The 24,547-nt window shown below is 46.4% G+C and overlaps 1 protein-coding gene across 1 annotated transcript in view; it reads left to right on the top strand.

Moving 5' to 3' along the window:
• The first annotated feature begins 1,818 nt into the window (after positions 1-1,818).
• The window catches only part of LOC116329484 (dynein heavy chain 5, axonemal-like), a 44,735-nt gene continuing 22,006 nt past the window's right edge, over positions 1,819-24,547 (top strand). The window contains 23 exon segments of the mRNA XM_039617393.1: positions 1,819-2,043; positions 2,747-2,927; positions 3,142-3,307; positions 3,868-3,961; positions 4,046-4,144; positions 4,829-5,010; positions 5,187-5,306; positions 5,386-5,491; positions 5,761-5,856; positions 10,502-10,597; positions 10,678-10,851; positions 12,185-12,274; positions 12,363-12,518; positions 12,762-12,901; positions 15,320-15,471; positions 15,577-15,784; positions 16,495-16,838; positions 17,021-17,208; positions 21,066-21,158; positions 21,253-21,356; positions 23,275-23,371; positions 23,445-23,525; positions 23,893-24,147. Of these exon segments, the coding sequence (XP_039473327.1) occupies positions 2,017-2,043; positions 2,747-2,927; positions 3,142-3,307; positions 3,868-3,961; positions 4,046-4,144; positions 4,829-5,010; positions 5,187-5,306; positions 5,386-5,491; positions 5,761-5,856; positions 10,502-10,597; positions 10,678-10,851; positions 12,185-12,274; positions 12,363-12,518; positions 12,762-12,901; positions 15,320-15,471; positions 15,577-15,784; positions 16,495-16,838; positions 17,021-17,208; positions 21,066-21,158; positions 21,253-21,356; positions 23,275-23,371; positions 23,445-23,525; positions 23,893-24,147 (3,249 nt within the window). The 5' untranslated portion in view covers positions 1,819-2,016.

The following is a 24,547-nucleotide window of genomic DNA, read 5'->3' as shown; positions in this document are numbered from 1 at the left end:
TAGAGGAGAGCTTTTTATGAGGATGTTAAAAGTCTCGCTGACTCAAATGAATAATATTGGAGATTATATATGTAGAAATGATTTTTCATACACATTGCATTTTGGTGCCTTTAACGGAGTTGTGGCTCAGAGAGTCGTCTCTTGAGGGTCATAAACTTTTGGTTAACGTTATGATTAGCCAATCTACTGTGAGAATGACCTGAGTTTTGAAGGATTGCACACGCTTACAGACATATAGAGTTCATCAACACACAGGACAGTATTGATTTGAGGCCTAGGGCCTGAAATTCCTTTAGCTTTTAACTGAATTTGAGTGGCCCAATAACAAATGACAGAAAGAGGAACTGAATAGGAGTTTTGCTTGTAACTAAACTGAGTGACATATAAAATATTGAGATAACACATGCAGCTCTAACTTAGTCCTCTTATATAAATAGCAGTTACAGAAATACAGAAAACAGAAGCAAAGGGAGAAAGCTTATATATGTTGGTTAAGTCTGATAAAGTTTAAGTTAGAGGGAGTCATTACATTAAAAGCAGCAAAATGAAATAAAATGATATATTCAAACAGGTTATCACCCAGGAAATGGGAGTTCAAAATACAGTGAGAGTTCAGTTTTAGCTATGATGAAGTTTATCTAGGAGCAATTAACTAGGTGCTTACACTTAGTGATTAAAGTGGTCGTTTTTTTGATCCTTTTAGTAGAATAAGCCCTTATAATGATTTTATGATGATTTTGCTTGTGAGAGGTGACTTAGATGAGAGGCCCTTGCAGCAGTGACAGTTTGGTGTACAGGATGTGGGTGATCAGATAAGGAACAATAGGAAACATATGACAGCAGTGCTGTAAGACTGTTAAAATGCTGTAGATTGAGATGAGTGATGTTTAGGATTATATAGGAACAAAAGTTAGAAAGTCAAAACATAATTAGGTTTATGCCTTTGAATGAAGAGAACAATTGAGGAAACAGAGTAAGTTAGAGCATAGTAGGGAGAAGGTTTTTATCCATTACAGTTAAGGTGGATCTAGTCTTAGACTAGGATCTACTCCGTGAATTATTAGTTTCGGTTATGCTTTTCGTTGTTTTGGTGACCTCTGGATGTCATCCAGAGGTCAAAAGGGGAAGTGAGAGGAATAGAAATATTTTACTGCTATTATTTGCTGCTATTTTTATAATCATCATTAACATTTCATGTTAATAGTGATGTTGCATTCAGATGTTCAAATATATTGGTATTATATTAGTCTTTATTACAGGTCCAAAGAAGAACCATTTTAAAGGGTTGAGTTGAATCTATAATTTAAAAGTTATTAATGCTTGTATGATCTCTGTGTAGAGGGCAGAGACAGGAAAATACTCTCTGTGCCAAAATGAGACAGGAAACGCGTCTGCAGAGCATGTTTTTGCAGAAGTGAAACTGTGCACCCGCAGATAGACGAGACACACATACAGAGAGACAAATAGTGAGAGGTCATGACACGTCGCAGTACACAGCATGCATGCGCGCCCTTGCACGTGTACGCATAGACACATACACACCATGGTAGATCTATTTTGGTAGGGCAGAAATGCAGAAGTGTGCCAAGTACTTAGAGGAAGTGCAACTGATGTTCCGGGAGATAAGCGACAGCGAGAATGGAGACAGGAAGCATCAGCCGTCGACACCGAAGATGATGTTCTATGTTAAAAGTCATTGTGGTTTTGGTGTGACGTAAATCTGCCTAGTAACAGAAAAGGGGGCTGTACAATTCTTAACCCCATAAAACAGTTGTCTGAATATGAGAAAGACAGTTCAACACTGATTGGGTTGTTGAACTCACACATGTGTTCATTAAAATGCCGTCTAAATTGCACACGCCTGGATCTGTGGTTATTTATGGATTCTTCTCTCAACATTGAACCCTAACATCTCCTCGTGCAACCTGATGTTTCCAGGAAGTGAACTTTGGCGTGTTGGACTGCAGCAGCGGCGGCGGCGTCCTGAACAGTCTGGAAACTCTGCTGACTCACATCATGTTACCTGCTCTCAGGTCGCAGCAGGTAAAACACCTCCATCCATTCAGGCTTTCACTGAGCACAAAAAGGGAGATGTTTCAAGCTTCCAGTGATCACATGACGCCATATATGAAGACTTTGTTGATGGTGGGAAGGAAGAACTCTCTTTAAACAGGAAGAGGCTGAAAGCAAAGAAAGGGGCAGGGAGGGGCAGCCATGAGGGGTCAATCCTGTGAAGAGAAGCCAGTGGAGGAGAAATCTGCTGTTTCTAGTCCCTGTCAGGACTCTTGCTGCAGCATTTTGGATTAACTGAAGGCTTTTCAGGGAGTTTTTAGGACATCCTGATAATAATGAATTACAGTAGTCCAGCCTGGAAGTAATAAATGCATGAACTAGTTTTTCAGCATCACTCTGAGACAGGATATTTCTAACTTTAGAGATGTTGCACAAATGGAAGAAAGCAGTCTTACATATTTGTTTAATATGTGCGTTGAAGGACATGTCCTGGTCAAACATGACTCCAAGGTTCCTCACAGCGTTACTGGAGGCCACACCTTGGGCTTATCTGTACCTGCTGGTTTCTCTTTGTGGGGTTTGACTGTAGAGCAGCTGTTACATAAAGATCCATGAAAAGTCTGATTTGTGTGCAGTGCTCCTCCTGATGCTTTTGGCTGTGAATAAGGTAAAAAGTGAAAGAGGAAACACATTAACCTTTGTTGTTATTGCTGACCTTTGACCCTGTGCCCAGTCGTGGGGCTCTGTGCAGGACTCGTGTCCACACGTGCGGTCCTTCCTGTCCTCGGTGGATCAGTTTGTCAGTAATCTGAGCTCAGCGCGACTGAACCTGGAGAGAAAGTTCCAGCTGCAGCAGGTGGAGCTTCCTGACGCCATCAGCCAGCTGAGCAGCCCTGCAGACTACAGAGCAGCAGGTATGAAGCTCCAGCTGTTCACATCTCACACAAACAATAAGACTGTTGGAAATACAGGAAACATCGTTTAAAGCTTTAAAATCAACTCTCAGGTAAATCAAAGCAGTTTATCTGTGGAAGCTGAAGGAAGCATCTGACCTGAGATGACGGCTTCTTTGAAATAATGAGTCCGTGTTCACGTGTGTTTAGAGGAACTCGTGTGTTTCGCTCTCAGCCAATAACAGTGAGCTGGTGGAGCGTCTGGAGGAGGCGTTGACCCTGTGGACCAATCAAATCAAGCAGGTGCTGACAGAGAGCGAGCAGATGAGGAAAGAGACCGACGACGTCGGGCCGTCGGCCGAGCTGGAGCTCTGGAAGAGCCGCACGGTGACCTTCAGCAGGTAGACGCGTCCTCTCAGCTGCATCTCCTGTAGCGTCAGATTTACAGGTTTAAACTCAGTTTATCAAACATGATGTGACGTCTGTGGACAGAAGCTCCTCACACCTGGAACAGTTTAGTCTCCACTCTGAGACTTCAGGACAAAACCACTTTTACACAATATGACTTTCTGTTATTTCTCTTTCTGCTCTTTAAAGTTGAAATGTTCCGAAATATTCATGTGTTTGTTTCATAGTTTTTAACCCTTTCATGCATGAATTATGACGACATCAATCAGGATTCTTTCTTTAGTATTTTTATTCTTCTTTAGAGATGAAAAAAAGATTTTTGAACTTCATTTTTTTAAACATGTATTTTTCCATCTTGGTTTGAAGAAATGTTTTGTGCACTTACACTGGCTGACCAGTAGGTGGCAGGTATGGAGCCACACATCAGAGTCCAAAGTAGAGGTTTATGTGCAAGTACGACATCAACACTGACAGAATACAAACAGCCTTTGAACAGCTGTAACTGTGTGTGTGTGTGTGTGTGTGTGTGTGTGTGTGTGTGTGTGTGTGTCAGTCTGTTGGAGGAAGTGAAGGGCTCTCAGGTGAAGAGGACTCTGGGGGTCCTGCAGGTGGCTCAGTCTCGGTGCCTGCGTGCCTGGAGAGATCTGGTCAGCAGTTTATTTCCTGTTCAGTTCACAGCTGTTGTCTCGACGATGCTGACGTCATCACTGATCGATTTATTGATTTATCAGGACAGAGACATCACTGTGGTGGCCAACGAGGCAAAGGACAACGTCAAGTATCTTCACACCCTCAACAAGTTCTTTGGATCTGTGGAAAAATCCACTCCTGTGAGAAAAACACTCTTCATGTCTTTCTGTATAAAACCGTCTGCAGCTGTTTGAGTCCTTCATGATTGTGAGGAACAGAAAACAGTGAAGACATCGTCACACATCATTCACAGAGAGGCTGTAGTCACAATCACAGCTGAGACAAAGGCCTGTCTGTAACTTAAGAAGAAGAAAGAATTAAAGTGACTGTTAAAAACTAAAGACTTCTTTTCTTTTCTCAGTTTCAGACTTTTAAAATGTTTAAAAGCTCAAAGAGACAAACAGGTTTCATCAGGACAGAGATCACAGCTCAGTCTGAGATGTTTCAGCTCTGATTTATCAGCAGGATTTCTCTGATTGATCTTTTTTATTAGTTTGTATTTTCTGTGATGGTGAATTTGTCAGTTTGTGCTGATGAGTCGGGTGTTTCACCTCCACCAGCTTCTTTTTTGATGGGTTTTTATTATTTCTTCTTTTGCATCGGGTCTGTTGACAAACCTTTTTCTTGTTACTGGATCAGATATGGTGGATACAGGATTCTCCAGCTCAGCCTGAATGTGCATTGATTTGATCTCTACATGTCAGTGATGAGGCTGCTGTGTGTTCCTGCTGTGTCAGCAGCTTTGTTTCTCACACTGAAGCTCGTATCAGTCACCGGACAAAACGTCTCTCATCCTCCGTCTTCCTTTTCTCCCGGCCCCACAGACCAGGATGCTGGAGCACATTCCCAGTCTGATGAACGGCATCAAGATGATCCACGTGGTGTCCCAGTACTACAACACCTCAGAGAGGATGAGCTCACTGCTGCTCAAGGTCACCAACCAGATGATCAGCACCTGCAGGAGCTACCTGCTGCAGGGCGTGAGGCGTGTCTGGGAGCACAGCAGGTACCGCAGCACACCTGAAACTTACATTAGACTGAAACTTCTGTTCATCGTCACAGAGTTTAGACTCAGACTAACAAATGGACTCAGTAACGTGTGTGTGTGTGTGTGTCTGTGTGTGTGTGTCTGTGTGTGTGTGTGTGTGTGTGTGTGTGTGTGTGTGTGTGTGTGTGTGTCAGGCCGGTGCTGCTGCAGAGAATCTCTGACTGCTGTAATCTGAATGCGGCGTATCAGCGAAGCTTCCACAGCGTCAGAGACAAACTGAGAGAAAACCCTGAGAACAGACAGTTTGACTTCAGGTGATCAGTAACTGACTCTGAGTCAGAGCGTGTCAGCAGCGTCACGCTAACCTTTACACACGTGTGTGCGTGTTTTCAGTGAGAACTACATCTTCGGGAAGTTTGACTCTTTCTGCCGCCGTCTGGAGAAGATCGCCGACATGGCGTCCACGCTGGAGAGCCTGGCTGCTCTGCAGAGCATGAAGGTGGATGATTGTCAGATTAGAAACAAGTGACTCCATCAGATATTCATCAATGCACAATAATAATTATAATAAGACATTTATAATATAAAAATGGTCGAATTAAAGTCAATGCAAAGCTACAGTGATGAATGGAAATTTGTAATGATTTTGTATAAATGTATTTCCTCCTTTTATTATTTATTAATTGTGTCAAAAGTCTTTTTTCCAGTTCTTCCATTTCAGTGTGACAGAAATGAGACGGATTCAAACTGAGCTCAGGTGTGTTTCAGGTGGAGGGCGTGGAGAAGATCTGTGTTCGCTACCAGACCATCGTCTCCACAACTGAATCCAAGACCTATGACGTCCTGGATCACTGCAAACTGGAGGTGATTTCAAATCTATATTCTTTAAACACATTAATCACTTTTATTATATACGGGAAAAAATAACAGAAACAGACAAAAATGATAAAGTGAAAACACAACTCCAAAAAACTCCTGTTCCTAACCCGTGGCTCTGCTCCGTGAAAAAACACTCTACTCCCGAACCCTGGTGACACAAAAACACAGTTCAGAGGTAATCCCAGTGAGCGAGGTATCTTCACAATAATTATTATTTCACTAGCAGGGACCATATCCTTGGTAACGATGGGCGATGAGGGATGAGGAAGTGTGAATAGTGCTGCGGTTTGGGGAAGGCCTTGAAGGGGACTGGCGATGGCTCTCAGGCCGGGCAGATCCCCCAAAGATGGTATCCCCTACAGGAGCGAAGACCGGGCATTACGGAGGTTTTGGAGATTGTTGTGAATGTATAACAGGTAGGCTTGTGATGACCATCGACCCAGGAGCTTGATTAAGTGGTCGGGGATTCCTTTGCGGGAGGCAGAAGTCGCGGCATAGGTGAGGAAGGGATGGCCAGAGAAGAGATTTGGAGGAATCCCGGAAGACGAGAACACTTGGCGAAAGTGTGAGAGGAACCATGTCCTGGTTGGGGCGTGGCCAGATCAGGTGATGAACAGAGGATCTGAAGGTAAGGTGTGCTGTGATTTTCTGAGGTCGAGGTGATGGGTTAGTGATATAATAGGCATCCCTCCACTTGACTCCGAACAGGTGCCAGAAGTCGGGGTGAATCGGCAAGACTTTAAAGGCACTTGTGATGTCGGCTTTAGATAGCCATGCGCCTTAATGAGAGAAATGGCATGTTTCACTGTTGAGTATTTGAGAGAGTAGTCGTCGCTGGGAATGAGGCTATTTATGCTTGGAGTCTGACTGCAGTGGGGAGCAGAAAGATCGATGATGATGCGCTTTTTGCCTGAATATTTCCTGGTGGCGATGCCCAGAGGGTTGCGGGATGTGAAGGGGCGCCGCACGACTTGCAGGAGAGAGAAGAATGGGCGGCAAAGACGCAGCAGTAGATTTCCTGATTGAGACTGCCCCAGAACGTGTCTTGGTTAAACTGCTGAAGGTGAGCAGCTGCCTGAGAAGCAAACTGGATGTGGTACTGATAGAATCCGGTGCTGCCAAATCGTAATGCGAGGTCGAGAATAATGGTCAGACAGGAGTCAAACTCTGGTCTTCAGGAGGGCAAAGCGGTGCAGAGGACGTCTCTGTATAACGAGAAGGCTAGAGCAAACTCGACCAGAGTGAACTCTTTTGACCGAGAAGGGGCCACACCACGTATAATAATGGAACCGTCATGGCCATCAATCACCCTAGGAAGAGCAGGTTGCGTGAGAGGAGGAAGAATGAGCTCGGCGAAATCTATGTTTTTACCGGCGATGATGTGTTGGAGAAGGTTAGCAGATACAGGAGAAGGCTTTGGGGCCGGTGGGTTGGGAGGAAGAATTGCTGTGGCCAGCGAAAACTGGGCAGTGTTAACTTGAAGAAATGGAGCCTGGGCAAAAGGATAGGCCAAGTGCAGCTCTGAACTTCACCAATGGGAGGAGGAAAGGCTGCTTGGTTGGAGGGATGAACGATCGGTTGTGGGAATGTTAGCTGAAATACAGTGGGAAGGAGCGAAGGTGAGAGGACCTGGCAACCCTGTACTGAGGTTACCTGTAGTGTTTAGCAGAGGAGGAAAAGCTGGCTGAAAACCTGGCATCCCGGTGCCGAGGTTGGAGGCAGAGTTTAGCAATGGAGGAATATGTGGCTGAGGCCTGGCAACTCGGTGCCGAGAGGGTTTGTTGGGGCGAGCTGCGAAGCGGGGATTGGGGCACGCAGAACTGGCAACCCTAGATGAGTGTCACGCTGAGTGGGAGGAGCAGCTGAGGAGGGAGTATGCGGAGTGGTGGCGAGCTGCGGCTGTAGCTGGCTGGGTGAGGCTGAAAGGAGCGAGGAAGCGTTGTTAATGGAGGCGCAAGCTTTGTTTGTGCCCGGAAGAGGATTAACTCTGTTCGGTGAATGAGAGCGGGAGCGCTGAGATGTTAAGAAGAAACAGAATAATGTAGCCTTGTTATCGGATTGACGAAAGCGGATGCCTCTCTCTTTCAGAACTCGTTGGAGACGGGCGAGGGTCCAGTCAGAGACCTTTGTGGGCAAAGAATCTTCGGGAGACCTCACCAGAGCGTGGGAACGGCGGCGAAACCTCAGAGTTGAACGCTGAGATCGATCGTGTTTCCGGGAAGCTCCGCAGGGCTGGAGACGTGCCTCAGGGTGATCCGGAGTGGAGCTCTGCCCAGAACTTTTACTGGGAGGGGATCGTCCTCTAGTAGCAGATCGGAGGTTGTAGTTTTGCGGGAAAGGGGAGCGACCGGAGACGCTGTATTGTTGGAGCGGAGAGAGGAGTTCCGGGGAATGCGAATGGCAGACCTGACAGCTGCGTGGCGAGGACGGCTGCTGGAAGGCGCACCAGATGGGCCGGCTGTAATAGGGCACTCCGCGGCGGCTCCACTAGGAAGATCGGTTTGCAGATCCCGAACTGCCAGGGGAAAATCAGGAGGAGAAAGAGTGAGGTCTTGGTCCGATGGGCTGAGCGACAGGACATCCATGATGATGAGCCAAAGGGTGAGTAGGAATCAAGCTCTTAGAATTTGCGAGGCGTCTGGCGACGAGGGGTGTTCGCATGAAAATGAGAACAGCAGGTATTGGAGAAGGGGTTTTTTTTTTATAGCCTGAGGCCGGAGGGGGCGTGAAGGAGGAGTGGTCCCGCTGCTGAAATTCAGATGATATCTCAACTAGAATTAGTTAGACTGAAGAATCCCACACCGACTGGAACTCAGCCTCACTCTTAAACACGGCTCTCCTGACGAGCGTACTCTGCTGCAGATGGCGAGCGTCAGGTGTGGATGCCTCCGGCGCAGGAACACTTCTGAGGCCGCTCAGGCAAAACACCCCGGAGCACACACACAGATAAACATGAACAGACGGGTGGAAAACAGCGAAAACCACAAAAACACCTTAGTCCTGGTTCCCCAGACCCAGGCCCTGACAGGAACAGGACTTTATTGGTTTTACAGGGACAACTTTTATCAGAAGAATATGATTTTGAAACTTCTCTCACAGTGAGGCTGAATGAGCCAATAACAGCTAATAACACAGTAACAGGTAAGTTTCATGTCTTAATTGGACTCTGAGTAATCACACTCTGACCTCACAGAGCAGCTGGATAAACAAAGAGAACTTTTACTAACTGGTAGAAACACCTTTGAACACAACAGCCTCCATCAGACGTCAGAACAGTCGTTTCCTTCCTGGTCTCCTAACACGAGCACCGTTCTTATCAGCTATTTAACAGACTGTAGTCATGCAGTCACAGATGTTATCCAGCATGTGCTTCACTGTAGTGTCTCTGTGCACCAGTATGCACGCTCACAAACATCTGGCAGGCACATTGTCACAGGTCACACACCCTTACACACTCACAGATGTGGACATTATAACACTCCTCATAGAGACATAGCTGAACCAAAGCTCACACAGAGAGGAAACCAGTGTGCAAGTGTAACACGTGCTTAGTATAGTAAGGTTAAGCTTATCGACTAGATTCGAGAGGAGTAAAATAAACTTAAGAGAATTGAGTGTTGAACAGCCGGTAGGTTTATTACAATGTTACAATGGTGCAATAAACCAATGTAAACAACAAGAAAATTATACCGAAGATCGACAGAGAAGAGCGCTCTTTTGAAAATAACAACAAAATAAAATAAAATGAGTAGTCTCTTTAGACCTGACTCCAGATGAGCAGGATATTGGGAGTTCAATAGTTTCCAGAGAAACGAGCCGTATGGAGGAAGCAGTTTTTGCTCTTGCTTATCTGAAATCCTGCGATCTGAAATAATTCAGACTGTAGCTCTACTCCTGCATCCAGAACAGCTGGCCACACTGCTTTTGGATTCACCAAGAGTTTTCACAGGGTCTGGCTTGCCATCCATATCCAGAACCACTTCAGATCCAGGATCACAAAAAACCAGTCGGAGTTCCCAAGAACAAACACACGCTCTGCCTGGTTTTGGTCGAGAGTAAAACACATAAAGGCCTCGTGTAGCTTGTTAATTGCTCTCGGGTGTCTTGCTCCGTTTTGCCTAGCTTAATGCAGCAGCGTGCTTTTGTTGCATTCACTGAACTACGGAAAATCAGTGTGTTCAAGGGGTGTCGGAAATAATAATACAAGGTAAAAAACAAAAAATACTAGTAACCACGTCTATAGGCGTTACACCGGTTTAACCATGAAGGTTATTGATGGATGTTACCAAGTCAAAGCTGAACTGAACAGTCCTGAAAGTCAGAAGTTCCTCCGTTTGTGGACAGATGCTCTTACTGTGGAGCGATGAACAAGTCTTTGAAATGCTTTCAGGGCTTTCTACCAGTCTGATCTTCCTGAAACGCTCGACTCCATTTGCTTTAAGAGAAGTCAGTGTGTTCAGTAACAACACAACAACAGTGTGTGTTTAGTTCAGACAGCGTGTGTTTCTGTCTAATTATGTCTTAGATGATGATCAGAAATAACTCAGTGGTTCCAGAGGCTTCAGCTTACCTCGCTCTTCCAGCTGTTACGAGTTCTGGTTCAGTCCTGAGGAAGCTCTGTGTGTCTCAGTTTGACAGGGACTATGCAGACTTCCAGCTCCAGGTTCAGAGTGTGTTCCAGTGTCTTCGGTCTCTGCTGGACGTCTGGTTCAGCCGGTCTGTCTCTGTGAGTTCACACAATCAGAACTGAAACCGACTTCTTATCGTATCAAACACACAGAACTGAAACAATGTGTCTGGATTCAGACGCAGAGATTGCTGGAGCTGTTGGCCATGTTTGAGTCGGGTCCGCTGGCTCGCTTGGACCTGAGGCAGTACTACCTGCTGCTGCTGCAGCGCTACAGCCGAGATCTGGAGCTGCTGAGGAAGACCTACCAGAAACACAATGACCGGCCGCCCATCGGACGCAACCTGCCGCCGGTACTTACACCTGCTCACCCCGTGCTCACAAACACCAGCAGGAAATTCACTAGTTTAAATCCGAGTGTCAAACTCCAGTCCTGGAGGGCCAGCGTCCTGAAACTTTTCATGTGTCCTTGCTGCAACACACCTGAATACATTAGCAGGTCATTAACAAGAGTCTATAGAACCTGACTGCATGCTGAGATGGCAACTCCTAACCCTACTCAAGGGAACTAAAGTGTTTGTTCATTCACTCATGAGCTGCTGTAACATGAATCAAATGGGTGAGTTACCTCCTCAACATGCTGTCAGGTTCTATACAGTCTTGCTAACAACTGATTAACTGTATTCAGGTGTGTTGCAGCAGGGACACAAGGAGAAGTTTCAGGACGCCGGCCCTCCAGGACTGGAGTTTGAGACCCTGGTTTAGATTAATTTGCCACTGTAGAAGGTCAGAAACTAGAGTAACATGAATGATCTGACTCTTCCTCTCATGTGTTACTGTTAGGAAAGTTGGTCCAGCACTTTGATTTACTTGTAAGGAAGCGAAAGCTTACACAGTGAACGTCTCTGCGAGTGCTCGCAGGGGCAATAACGCAGGTTTCATTTATACACGTCTTCCAAGTTATCCTGGGAACAGATATGTGTGTGACGCTCTTACAGAGAAACAGTCGCTTACATGGTGACCTTGCACATGAGTCTAACTGTGCTCTGGATAACAACAAGACCTTAGAGGACAGAGACAGTGAGGGACACAGCTCACTGTAAAGACTGTTGCATAGCTTTAATTTCAATCTGTTACAAAGAACATCATCCAGCCAGTCTTCTCCAGGGAACGTAGAGCTTTGAAAAGGATTCAGCTGAGGGGGTTAGAGCATCTGGTACCTCGACTGTCTTTCTTTGGAGGTTTTTAAGCCCACTGAGAAGACTAAAACTCTTTAGTGAGATTATGTTTGGCATGAGAACGCCTCCAGTGTGCCAAAGGAACTGGTGGAAAAAAGGACGTGTAGACTTTACATAAGCAGTCACCACTGTGACCCCAGCAGCAGTGAACGGAGGAAGGCAGCTAGCTTAGCTGGCATGGGCGTCGACAGGTTGGTGGTTAGCTCACAAAGTTCTTGTTGACATAAAAGTGAAGACTTTGTTCTACGTTACATAACATGGAGCGCACAATGCTGACATCACAGCACGACATCACTCATACATGATGACAGCTTCTTGTGTCTGTGTACAACTCTCCACGATCAACACAACAAGAAGGATGCTTCTATTGTGCTTCTATTGTGTTTCTATTGAGAAATACAGATGATTTATTTACCGATAGAGCTTTTGTTATTGCTCTCTCTCTCAGGTGTCAGGCAGGGTCCTTTGGAGCCGGCAGCTCTTCAGGAAGGTTGAAGCACCGATGATGATCCTGAAGAAGAAGCTTGACTTCCTGAAGGTGCACACTCTGACTTTACCCCATCAGTCACATGAATCTCTGTGATGAGCGCGTCCTTGGTGACGCCGCCTGTCTGTGTCTGTCTCAGGGACCAGAGATGACTAAAGTCATCCGGACCTACAACCAGCTGGCTGTGGTGCTGGTGCAGTATGAGGTGCTGCACCTGCAGGGGTGGAGTCAGGCTGCAGAGAGCGCGCCACGCTGCCTGAGCGCCGCCCTGCTGGTGCGACATGAAGACAGCAAGGTTTGTGATGAGCGATTGAAAGCAGCTTTTGAAGGTCCTGTGTGGGTTTAACTTTCTAATCATCTTTTTCAGATTTGACCAAATAGTTTTTACACATTTGAGTCATGTGACTGACAGTCCAGAGTCGACTGCTTTTGTTTCTGCAGACAGTGAACTAACACCACACCTTTGGATCCTGGATCCTTAAATTTGCTGTTAGATTTTAGATTTTATTGACCATTTGAAAGAGCCTCTTTGTTTCAGGAGGTCTCGGTGAACCTGGACCCTGTGGTGCTGGAGGTGCTGCAGGAAGCTCGGTGGATGACCAAACTGGGCGTGAACGTGCCAAAGGTCATCCAGAAGATGACCTCCAGGGAATCAGAGCTCAGAGATTTGTACAGCCGGTGAGAGCAGCTGTTCACTCCAGATGTGTGGCGAGGCCAAAGCTTCCAGCTGTGAATGTCTTTTCTTTGGTTGTTGTTCTGATTTACTTTGTGTGTGTGTTCACTAGGGCTGCCACAAACGATTATTTTGATATTCGACTGGTCACCGATTATTTTTGCGATTAGTCGACATAATTGGATGTAAAACGTACCGCTTATTGCACCAGCATGTGTCTGCTCTTATATAACTATCATTAGCTTACAGCTAATGATAGTTATATAAGCTTATGTTACACCGCTGAAATGATGGGCCAACTCATCTCCCGTGCAACATATTTATTTTTACAGAAAAACTGTAAAAACAGAAAAGTATAACAATCAGTTCTCTTTGGCACGCGGGCCGTACGCTGCCTCTTCACCACTGACACTACTTCTTCTAGTGTAGACAACATTACTTTTTACACGTAACTTATACAGTTCTATATTCATATGCACCACTTTGATAAACTGCTTAAATCACAAAAATACATTTTACTATACACATGAATAACATAGTGAACTCTGATTACAGTTTTATATTGTTTTTACCACTGTTTTAATCTATTTATGGACCTGCCTTCTTAACTGTATTTATTAAACTAGATCTCTTTCAAATAAATGTTTTTCTTAACAATTTTTACAGCATTCATTTTTCATGAACTAACCATACAGCAATTGACATTTTCTCTTATTGTGCAAAATATATATCTTGTGGCTTTAACCCAAAAAAATACCTGCACCAAGCGCACAGAGTTTCGGTACAGTCTAACACTTGGATCGGCACAGGCTAACAACTGGACCAACTTGGAAATTAGCTCTTTAGCTTAACATTCGCCACACACAAGACATTTATCATTAATCGCCACTGCTGTCTGTCACTTTTATAACCACCCAGCTTACCTGTAAAAACAGAAAAATATAACAATCAGTTCTGCTTCTTCTTCTAGTGTAGCGTCAGCTACCGATGCGTACAGGACCGAGCGCCCTCTGCTGGCGGAACTTATATAACAGTAAAACTGACATTGTAGTGGCCTTACTAAAAGAAAGTGTCTTTGAGCATAAAATAAAATGGGGGGGTACTATTTTCATGTCTCTGTCTTTAACATAGTGCCACACTTATAGTGTTATAGACAGCTCATAGTGTTTAAGGTATGTGCTAACCAAAAATAAAGACAAGATGACAGTTTATTAAACTTTTAATGAAATTTGCAGATTGTTTCGGTGGAGTTTAATAAACTCGGCCGTCTGCTCCTTGCTATCTAAAATATAACAGGACACCGGACTATATTCTCGACCATCTCACACTTCTGATAATCAGTTTTCTGTTTGACGTTTATTCAGCTGTGTGAAAACTGTAAATTTAATCTCAGCCAAACCGATTTACTCAGGAACAAATAAAACACTGAAAAAAAAAAAACAGTAACAATTTTAAGTTATCTAAGTGACTTATATATCATGTTAAACCTCAGTAGCGAAAGACCGCGTGGTGTTTGTGCCGGCGGTAGTTCGCTGTTCTCGCCGGCTCTAGTGAGCCGGTCATCCGGCTAGCTATTGAGCTGGTGCTTAACAGACGTCCTCGAGAACATCGGAGCACTTTTGCAAATATGTGATGTCTTGATAAATCGAGCAGATATTTGAAGTTTACACAGCTACATTATCGCCTGAAAATATCTAAAAACTTTATTTTGTGACCCAGAAAGAGTAATAAAAGTAATATTAAAACTAAGTAGCTGCCGCCATTGTTGAAAACTGGAATTGGCTGAGCCACGCTATGAATTCTGGGATAGGTTGGGTTACGAAGAATACACCTGACCCATCCTTCAAATCTGGGGAAATTAAGGACACATTTGTCGGCCGCATTTGGAGAAGTCTTCGAGTTTGGGCAGCTTTTGTTGCGTCGCTGTAACGTTATCGGCCTACAAATGCGGCCCCTGAATTTGGGCACTACCCGACAACAGCTACGATACTGGAGACTGCTTCTTCTTCTTCGGCGTTTAATGGCAGCTGGGATCCTTGTAGATAAAGTGCTGCCATCTTCTGTTTCAGTCCGTTACTACACTCTTAAATCCTACTTATTCCTGCGTCTTTCAGGATCTTACAAAGCTTCAAAAGACAAATTAGTCGTCAATGATTTTAATAGTCGACGTAATCGTGACTAGTCGACAAATCGTGGCAGCCCTAGTGTTCACTCTGTACTTGTTGTGTTTGACTGTATTCGGCAGCATAGAAAGAAAAGCTCACAGAAACAAGGTGCTGCGGCCTCTTGATTAAACGACATCATGATTTATTTTCTCTGTGATATTTCTGCGACGTTACTCTTCTCCTCTCAGACTCTTGTGTTCATCTCTTCTTCATTTTGGTAAACTTGTGTTTTCTTTGATGGTGCTGACTCTGGTCCAGGCTGCTGGAGATGCTCCAGGACTACAGCTCTGTGGTGGGCAGGGTCCCGCCTCTCCTCCTCCCCCTCATGCAGCCCTTCATTGGCCGTGTGGAGGCAGCTCTCTCCCCTGGGCTCACCTCACTGTCCTGGACTGCTCTCAACACTGAGCGGTGTAAGGACGGACAGCTTCCCGTCTCACTGTTGTTGTGCTAATATACAAAGAAAGGACATCAGCTTTATAAGCATTCGTCAGTGATTCCCTTCCACTCTGTGTCAGTCCTGCAGAATGTGTATTTGGCTCTCAAAGACCTGGACCTGTTGGCCAAAATGGCGACAGACCTGTTGGACTGTCGCATCGGCCGGCTGCTTCGGTCCATGTCGTCCTGCCGTCTGCTGGTCCTTCCTGAAGACTCGTCTGTGTCGGCGCACGACCTCCTACTACAGACAGGAAGCTTGGTCCAAGCTGCTGCTGTCACACTGAGCTGGTAACACTGACAGCAACACTGACACGTGAAAGGCTGCAGCTGTGTCGAGCCACTCACCCACTGCTGTAAATATCCAGCTGTTAGACTGTGACACAGAAAAATAAAGAACTTGGTGATGATAAAGTCAGAGGAAAGACTCCCACAAACAAATGAAAGCAACAAGCAGAAGTTCAGCTGTAGAAAAACCCATATTTACATATATTAATCATCAGGCTCAGCAGCAGATGTGAGATCACAAGTAAAGTGAATGTGACAATATTCAGACTCAAAACTGTGACTTCTGTGATGTTTGCGATGGTTTCTCTTTGCTGACATGAGGTTAGTACATCACACAGATACCTGCCTTTTACTGCTGAGTAGCCAATCCTGGAGCTCAGCCTTGATGGACGGTGTGTTACCACAGCAACCTCACAGCAGTCGTATTGTTGGTCAGATAATGTCATTAAAAATGTTCCAAAAGGCTCCAACAGTGCAGACGTGGTCCAGAGCTCCAGCTCAGGGACTCAAAAGAGGCCACGCCCCTTATAATGTCAACTTTAAACCTTAATGATCTTTAGACACCAGACAGTTTGTATCAGGCTGTAAACATGTTTATTTTAACATGAGAGTCTATGGGGACTGAGTCAGTGCTGCCTCTGCTGGACGTTAGAGGAACTGCAGCTTTGGTCCTGCTGGTCTGAGTGTCTCCATCACACTGTGTCTGTGTGCAGGCAGAGTCAGCAGGTGGAGAGATACGTGTACGAACTGATCGAGGAGCTGAAGAGGAAGATGAAGACTGTGGAGACTGTTAATCTCCGGGTCACTCACACACACTCTCACACACACACACACACACACACACACACACACACACACACACACACACACACACACACACACACACACAAACACACACACAAACACTCATTCATCTCTGCTCGTTGTCCTCAGGGGTCTTTTAAGTGTCTCCATCCAGACTCCAAACATCAGACTCGCTGTCTGTCGTGTCTCCCTTGTCGTTTCTACAACCTGATTGGTCAGCTCTGTTACCGCAGCACTGAAGCTCTGGTCAAAGGTCAGCCTCCCTTTCTACCACGTCTCCTTGTGTCCTGTTTCTTCCTTCCTGCCATCGTACTCTTCTTCTTCTGTCCTCCTTCTTCCTTCTGTTCAGTCTGAACTTCCACAGAAACACATTTGCTCTGTTTTAACCAACAAATCCTCTTACAAGCCGTCTGAGCTTGGACTGTTTTCTCTCAGCCACCAGATCCTCCCTGGAGGCCCTGAGGAGCAGACTTCATGTCTCCAAACAACAGCCACACTTTTCCTCCTCCTTGGTGTCTTCCTCCAGCAGTGCCCAGCCAGCTCCTCCTCTACCTCTCCTCACAACCTCCATCCACCTTGCAATCCCCAGCATGGTCCTCAGACCCAGTCTGGATGACATTCAGGTATTTGTGTCCAGCTGTGAGCAGATGTGACCCTCAGTAACATTTTGGAAGTTCTCATGTATCGGCAGGTCCACCGTTTGGTTTTACAGCAGGACGTCACACAGGACTGGCCTTGGAGATAATGTCATGTTCATGCACCTGCCAGTCACTGCTGTCAGTCACTGCTGTCAGTCACTGTTGTCAGTCACTGCTGTCAGTCACTGCTGTCAGTCACTGCTGTCAGTCACCGCTGTCAGTCACCGCTGTCAGTCACTGTTGTCAGTCACCGCTGTCAGTCACTGTTGTCAGTCACCGCTGTCAGTCACTGTTGTCAGTCACTGCTGTCAGTCACTGCTGTCAGTCACTGTTGTCAGTCACTGCTGTCAGTCACTGCTGTCAGTCACTGTTGTCAGTCACTGCTGTCAGTCACTGTTGTCAGTCACTGCTGTCAGTCACTGCTGTCAGTCACTGCTGTCAGTCACTGTTGTCAGTCACTGCTGTCAGTCACCGCTGTCAGTCACTGCTGTCAGTCACCGCTGTCAGTCACTGCTGTCAGTCACTGCTGTCAGTCACCGCTGTCAGTCACTGTTGTCAGTCACTGCTGTCAGTCACTGCTGTCAGTCACTGTTGTCAGTCACCGCTGTCAGTCACTGCTGTCAGTCACTGCTGTCAGTCACTGCTGTCAGTCACTGCTGTCAGTCACTGTTGTCAGTCACCGCTGTCAGTCACCGCTGTCAGTCACTGTTGTCAGTCACCGCTGTCAGTCACTGCTGTCAGTCACTGCTGTCAGTCACTGTTGTCAGTCACCGCTGTCAGTCACTGCTGTCAGTCACTGTTGTCAGTCACTGCTGTCAGTCACTGCTGTCAGTCACTGTTGTCAGTCACCGCTGTCAGTCACTGTTGTCAGTCACTGCTGTCAGTCACCGCTGTCAGTCACTGTTGTCAGTCACTGCTGTCAGTCACTGCTGTCAGTCACTGTTGTCAGTCACCGCTGTCAGTCACCGTTGTCAGTCACCGCTGTCAGTCACTGTTGTCAGTCACTGTTGTCAGTCACCGCTGTCAGTCACTGTTGTCAGTCACTGCTGTCAGTCACCGCTGTCAGTCACTGTTGTCAGTCACTGCTGTCAGTCACTGCTGTCAGTCACTGTTGTCAGTCACCGCTGTCAGTCACCGTTGTCAGTCACCGCTGTCAGTCACTGTTGTCAGTCACTGTTGTCAGTCACCGTTGTCAGTCACCGCTGTCAGTCACTGTTGTCAGTCACTGTTGTCAGTCACCGCTGTCAGTCACCGCTGTCAGTCACTGTTGTCAGTCACTGTTGTCAGTCACCGCTGTCAGTCACTGCTGTCAGTCACTGTTGTCAGTCACCGCTGTCAGTCACCGTTGTCAGTCACCGCTGTCAGTCACTGTTGTCAGTCACTGTTGTCAGTCACCGCTGTCAGTCACCGCTGTCAGTCACTGTTGTCAGTCACTGCTGTCAGTCACCGTTGTCAGTCACTGTTGTCAGTCACTGCTGTCAGTCACCGCTGTCAGTCACTGCTGTCAGTCACTGTTGTCAGTCACTGCTGTCAGTCACTGTTGTCAGTCACTGCTGTCAGTCACTGCTGTCAGTCACTGTTGTCAGTCACCGCTGTCAGTCACCGCTGTCAGTCACTGCTGTCAGTCACTGTTGTCAGTCACTGCTGTCAGTCACCGCTGTCAGTCACTGCTGTCAGTCACCGCTGTCAGTCACTGTTGTCAGTCACTGCTGTCAGTCACCGCTGTCAGTCACTGTTGTCAGTCACTGCTGTCAGTCACTGCTGTCAGTCACTGTTGTCAGTCACCGCTGTCAGTCACTGCTGTCAGTCACTGCTGTCAGTCACTGCTGTCAGTCACTGCTGTCAGTCACTGTTGTCAGTCACCGCTGTCAGTCACCGCTGTCAGTCACTGTTGTCAGTCACCGCTGTCAGTCACTGCTGTCAGTCACTGCTGTCAGTCACTGTTGTCAGTCACCGCTGTCAGTCACTGCTGTCAGTCACTGTTGTCAGTCACTGCTGTCAGTCACTGCTGTCAGTCACTGTTGTCAGTCACCGCTGTCAGTCACTGTTGTCAGTCACTGCTGTCAGTCACCGCTGTCAGTCACTGTTGTCAGTCACTGCTGTCAGTCACTGCTGTCAGTCACTGTTGTCAGTCACCGCTGTCAGTCACCGTTGTCAGTCACCGCTGTCAGTCACTGTTGTCAGTCACTGTTGTCAGTCACCGCTGTCAGTCACTGTTGTCAGTCACTGCTGTCAGTCACCGCTGTCAGTCACTGTTGTCAGTCACTGCTGTCAGTCACTGCTGTCAGTCACTGTTGTCAGTCACCGCTGTCAGTCACCGTTGTCAGTCACCGCTGTCAGTCACTGTTGTCAGTCACTGTTGTCAGTCACCGTTGTCAGTCACCGCTGTCAGTCACTGTTGTCAGTCACTGTTGTCAGTCACCGCTGTCAGTCACCGCTGTCAGTCACTGTTGTCAGTCACTGTTGTCAGTCACCGCTGTCAGTCACTGCTGTCAGTCACTGTTGTCAGTCACCGCTGTCAGTCACCGTTGTCAGTCACCGCTGTCAGTCACTGTTGTCAGTCACTGTTGTCAGTCACCGCTGTCAGTCACCGCTGTCAGTCACTGTTGTCAGTCACTGCTGTCAGTCACCGTTGTCAGTCACTGTTGTCAGTCACTGCTGTCAGTCACCGCTGTCAGTCACTGCTGTCAGTCACTGCTGTCAGTCACTGTTGTCAGTCACCGCTGTCAGTCACTGCTGTCAGTCACTGTTGTCAGTCACCGCTGTCAGTCACCGTTGTCAGTCACTGCTGTCAGTCACCGCTGTCAGTCACTGTTGTCAGTCACCGTTGTCAGTCACCGTTGTCAGTCACTGCTGTCAGTCACCGTTGTCAGTCACTGTTGTCAGTCACTGTTGTCAGTCACTGCTGTCAGTCACCGCTGTCAGTCACTGCTGTCAGTCACTGCTGTCAGTCACTGTTGTCAGTCACCGCTGTCAGTCACTGCTGTCAGTCACTGTTGTCAGTCACCGCTGTCAGTCACTGTTGTCAGTCACTGCTGTCAGTCACCGCTGTCAGTCACTGTTGTCAGTCACCGTTGTCAGTCACTGTTGTCAGTCACTGCTGTCAGTCACCGTTGTCAGTCACTGTTGTCAGTCACTGCTGTCAGTCACTGTTGTCAGTCACTGCTGTCAGTCACTGTTGTCAGTCACTGTTGTCAGTCACTGCTGTCAGTCACCGTTGTCAGTCACTGTTGTCAGTCACTGCTGTCAGTCACTGTTGTCAGTCACTGCTGTCAGTCACTGTTGTCAGTCACTGTTGTCAGTCACCGCTGTCAGTCACTGTTGTCAGTCACTGCTGTCAGTCACCGCTGTCAGTCACTGTTGTCAGTCACCGTTGTCAGTCACTGTTGTCAGTCACTGCTGTCAGTCACCGTTGTCAGTCACTGTTGTCAGTCACTGCTGTCAGTCACTGTTGTCAGTCACTGCTGTCAGTCACCGTTGTCAGTCACTGTTGTCAGTCACTGCTGTCAGTCACTGCTGTCAGTCACTGCTGTCAGTCACTGTTGTCAGTCACTGCTGTCAGTCACTGCTGTCAGTCACCGTTGTCAGTCACCGTTGTCAGTCACTGCTGTCAGTCACTGTTGTCAGTCACTGTTGTCAGTCACTGTTGTCAGTCACCGTTGTCAGTCACTGTTGTCAGTCACTGCTGTCAGTCACCGTTGTCAGTCACTGCTGTCAGTCACTGTTGTCAGTCACTGTTGTCAGTCACCGTTGTCAGTCACTGCTGTCAGTCACCGTTGTCAGTCACTGTTGTCAGTCACTGTTGTCAGTCACCCAGCCTGTGTGTCCTTCTCATGTCTCAGTCTGTGGTGAATAAGCTGGTGGGCGTCGTGCTGTCTGTGACCAAAGACATCCCTCTGTGGACTTACTCTCACCTGCAGTACAAACAGCAGCAGGTATGCTCATCTGACTCATCCTGCTTTAAAATCACCTGATAGCAGGCAGCCAATCGCACTCCAGCTTCATCCCGCCCCTCTTTCTGTTTCTCAGGCGGAGCAGGCGGCGGGTCGTAGTGGAGGAGAGGACGTGGCAGTGAAGCCAGTGGTGCTGCGAGCGCTGGACAGACAGCTGGCTGAACACAAAGACATCAGCAGGTCAGTAAAACAGCAGAGACACGACATGATGTTTCTCTGGCTGAGACGCTGTGGACACGCAGAGATGCACAATCAGACCTGCAGCTGACGTCCTTCATGGCTTTGACTGAAACACACAGAGTGGGTCCTGTGGAGAAAGGTTCTGCAGTCCTTGCACAAAATCTCAAACTGACCTGCGACAAATTCAGATGGTGCACAGAGGCTCAGCGGTTAGTGCTGCTCCACCACTGTAGGAGGGTCCTGGGCTTAAACCCCTTATGGGCTCAAATAGTGGTCATAAATATTTTGTACTTGTAAATCAGAGTGCGTATATTTGTGCATCTGTTGATAAGAATTTGTGTGTAAAAAAGATTTGTGTGTAAAAATATTTACACAAGTTACAAATTCTTGTTGTTCAGGTCTGGTTACAGATACAAAGCAAAAAAATCTGTGTGAAACTCTGCACTCAAGTTTCAACTTACAAGTATGAATTTTGACCTGATTTTTCTTCCTTTCAGCTGATTGGTCAATGTCATGTCAATCACAAATGTAACTATCCAATCAGAGAACAGATGGGTCTGGCTGTTGGAGGGGCGCTTTTTTGAGCTGCAGGTCCTTGAAGGATTAATGCTCTTTCACGTCTCTTATTGCCACACCATGGAGGAAAACATCTGTGTGTGTCCAAGTAAACGTTTTCTCACAGGTTGACGTGCTCACACAGGGACCTCCAGAGCGTTTTCAAAGGCGCGGTCGACCTCGGAGGGAAAGCAGTGCTGTGGAAATGACACACTCTTCACTAGTTGGGACAGTTACAAAGCTTTCCTCGTTATGAATGAATGTTTTTATTAAACATTTGAACATAATACAACACAAACTCTCGTAGAGGAGATAAAGTCAGAGAGATACAAGTTGTGAAACAACAAGGATCAGGCGCATCTAGCACAAACTAGACCGGCCACTAAAAAACGATGTAGAAGCATAGCTCAGCAGCCAGCGCAACAAATTCTGGATCCTTCGCTCTTAGTTAGCGGTGAGCACAGCGCATGCCGCGTCCGATGTGAAACGGCCTTTATGCTGCGTAGCGTGACTCATAGCAGTGGTCCAGGGTCAACCCTGATTTTGTGTTAAAGTAATACTAAAGTAATAATGGTGTTTCTGACCACTGGTACACCACAACTGTATCCTTTCAACAGCTACCAAAGGTAAAAGGACTTAGCTTGTATGAGCCTTATGGGATATTTATATAAAGATCTTCCACCTTTAAACTCTATTACCCTTCAAGGACCTGCAGCTCAGTAAAGCCTCCCTCTGACAGCCAAATCCATCTGTTCTCTGATTGGATAGTTACATTTCTGATTGACATGACATTGACCAATCAGCTGAAAGGGAGAAAAAATGGGTCAAAATTCACATTTGTAAGTTGAAACTTGAGTGCAGAGTTTCAGATTTTTTTGCTTTGTATCTGTAACCAGACCTGAACAACAAGAATTTGTAACTTGTGTAAATATTTTTACACACAAATCTTTTTTACGCACACACAAATTCTTATCTACAGATGCACAAATATACGCATTCTGATTTACAAGTACAAAATATTTATGACAACAATCTGAGCCCATAGAACCTGGACAGTGTTCTTTGTCTTTGACGTGTAGTCAGATAAACCCACCTGCTCTCAGAACGAACACAATCAATTATTTGTTCAACAAAATTAAAAGCTGTGTGAGAAATTTGTATCAGGAGCAGAGAGCAGCTCAGAGAGCACAAACTGGCTTCACTGTCCAGACTGATGCTGCTGCCTTTTCTGTGGATGAGGAGTGTGTGTGTGGGAGACCTGGGATCAGTTTCACATGTTAATCACGTGATCACATGACAGTCAGCCCATCAGTGCATGTTCTGATGATGATGATGACGATGATGATGATGATGTTTGGAGCAGGTTGGTGATGCAGCTCAGCTCCATCGTGTCACACCTGAAAGCTCAGGCTGCCGAAACCCTGAATGACCTCGGCCACTTCTCCACCCTGTGGAACCAGGTGTGTGTGTGTGTGTGTGTGTTCAGGTTGGTCTTACTGTTGTTGAGCTGCACTAACAGCTGGCTGTGTTTAGGACCCAGAGGAGCAGGTGCAGGCCTTCCTGCAGTCCGACCCGTCTCTGACAGAGTTCAGCGCTCAGATCTGTTTCTACTCTGTGAGTCGACTTCCTGTTACAGACACACCACTGAACATCGCCGTGCTTTTACAGCTTATTATATTTTTATCTGAGTTATTAGTAAAAAAAAAAACACTTTGGGGTCATTAAAGGGCAGGTGGAGGAAAAAAACACAAATGTCTTTTATCGTGTAATTCATTGTTTTCTCAATAAACACTGTACAGTCCTGCAGCTGCAGTTCAGTGCTGGTGCAGCAGGGGGCGCTAGTTTTTTAAAAAAAAAATTCACGGAGCCATCGTTGATAACGTGTCAGAGCTGAAAGAAAATGACCCTCACGTCCTTTAGAGCAGCTGATTTTGACCGTACATGTAGTGGATTTACCCATGATGCCTTGCTGTGCCTGCAGAGGCTGGAGGAGCAGATTTCGGAGCTCCCTGAGTTTTACACAGTGGGTTCGATCCTGTTGGACACCGACCAGCTGAAGCGTTCGCTCACTCACGAGTGTCACAACTGGAAACGAGCTTTCGGCGCCGCTCTGAATCGCAGAGCGTCCGCCGACATGAACGACATCCTGTCGTTCGTGGACGCGCTCACGAAGCGTCTGCAGCGGCCAATCTCAGACCTGGATGATGTCAGAGCAGCCATGGCTGCGCTCAGAGAGGTGAGCCAGCATCTGATTGGCTGTGTGTTACGTCTGCACCTCCTCTTTTTCTTTAAATTCTTCTTTCAACCCAATAATCGAAAAATGATCCAGTTTTTCTTTTAGATTCTGATTAATTTATTCGTTCATAAACGTACAGCTGCTAATGTCTGGCACTGCCAAAATAAATAAATAAAAATGAAATTAGCCAATTGAATAAATATCTCTTTCATTAATTGCACTAAAATACTATAAAATCTATTTTAGGCATCAATTATTTCATAAAATTACAATTTCAGTCTTTATCTTTAATTTTGGCAGTTTCAGGCCTCCGTACTTTCTTCACATTCAGTCATGTTTTCTTTCTTCAGCTGTTTTTTCTCTCAGTCCTTCATGTAACGACCCACAGAGTAGAATTCAT

This window comes from Oreochromis aureus, linkage group 9 (genome assembly GCF_013358895.1).
Source record: "Oreochromis aureus strain Israel breed Guangdong linkage group 9, ZZ_aureus, whole genome shotgun sequence".
NCBI classification, from domain to species: Eukaryota; Metazoa; Chordata; class Actinopteri; order Cichliformes; family Cichlidae; genus Oreochromis; species Oreochromis aureus.
This window is presented reverse-complemented; position numbering and strand designations above follow the sequence as displayed.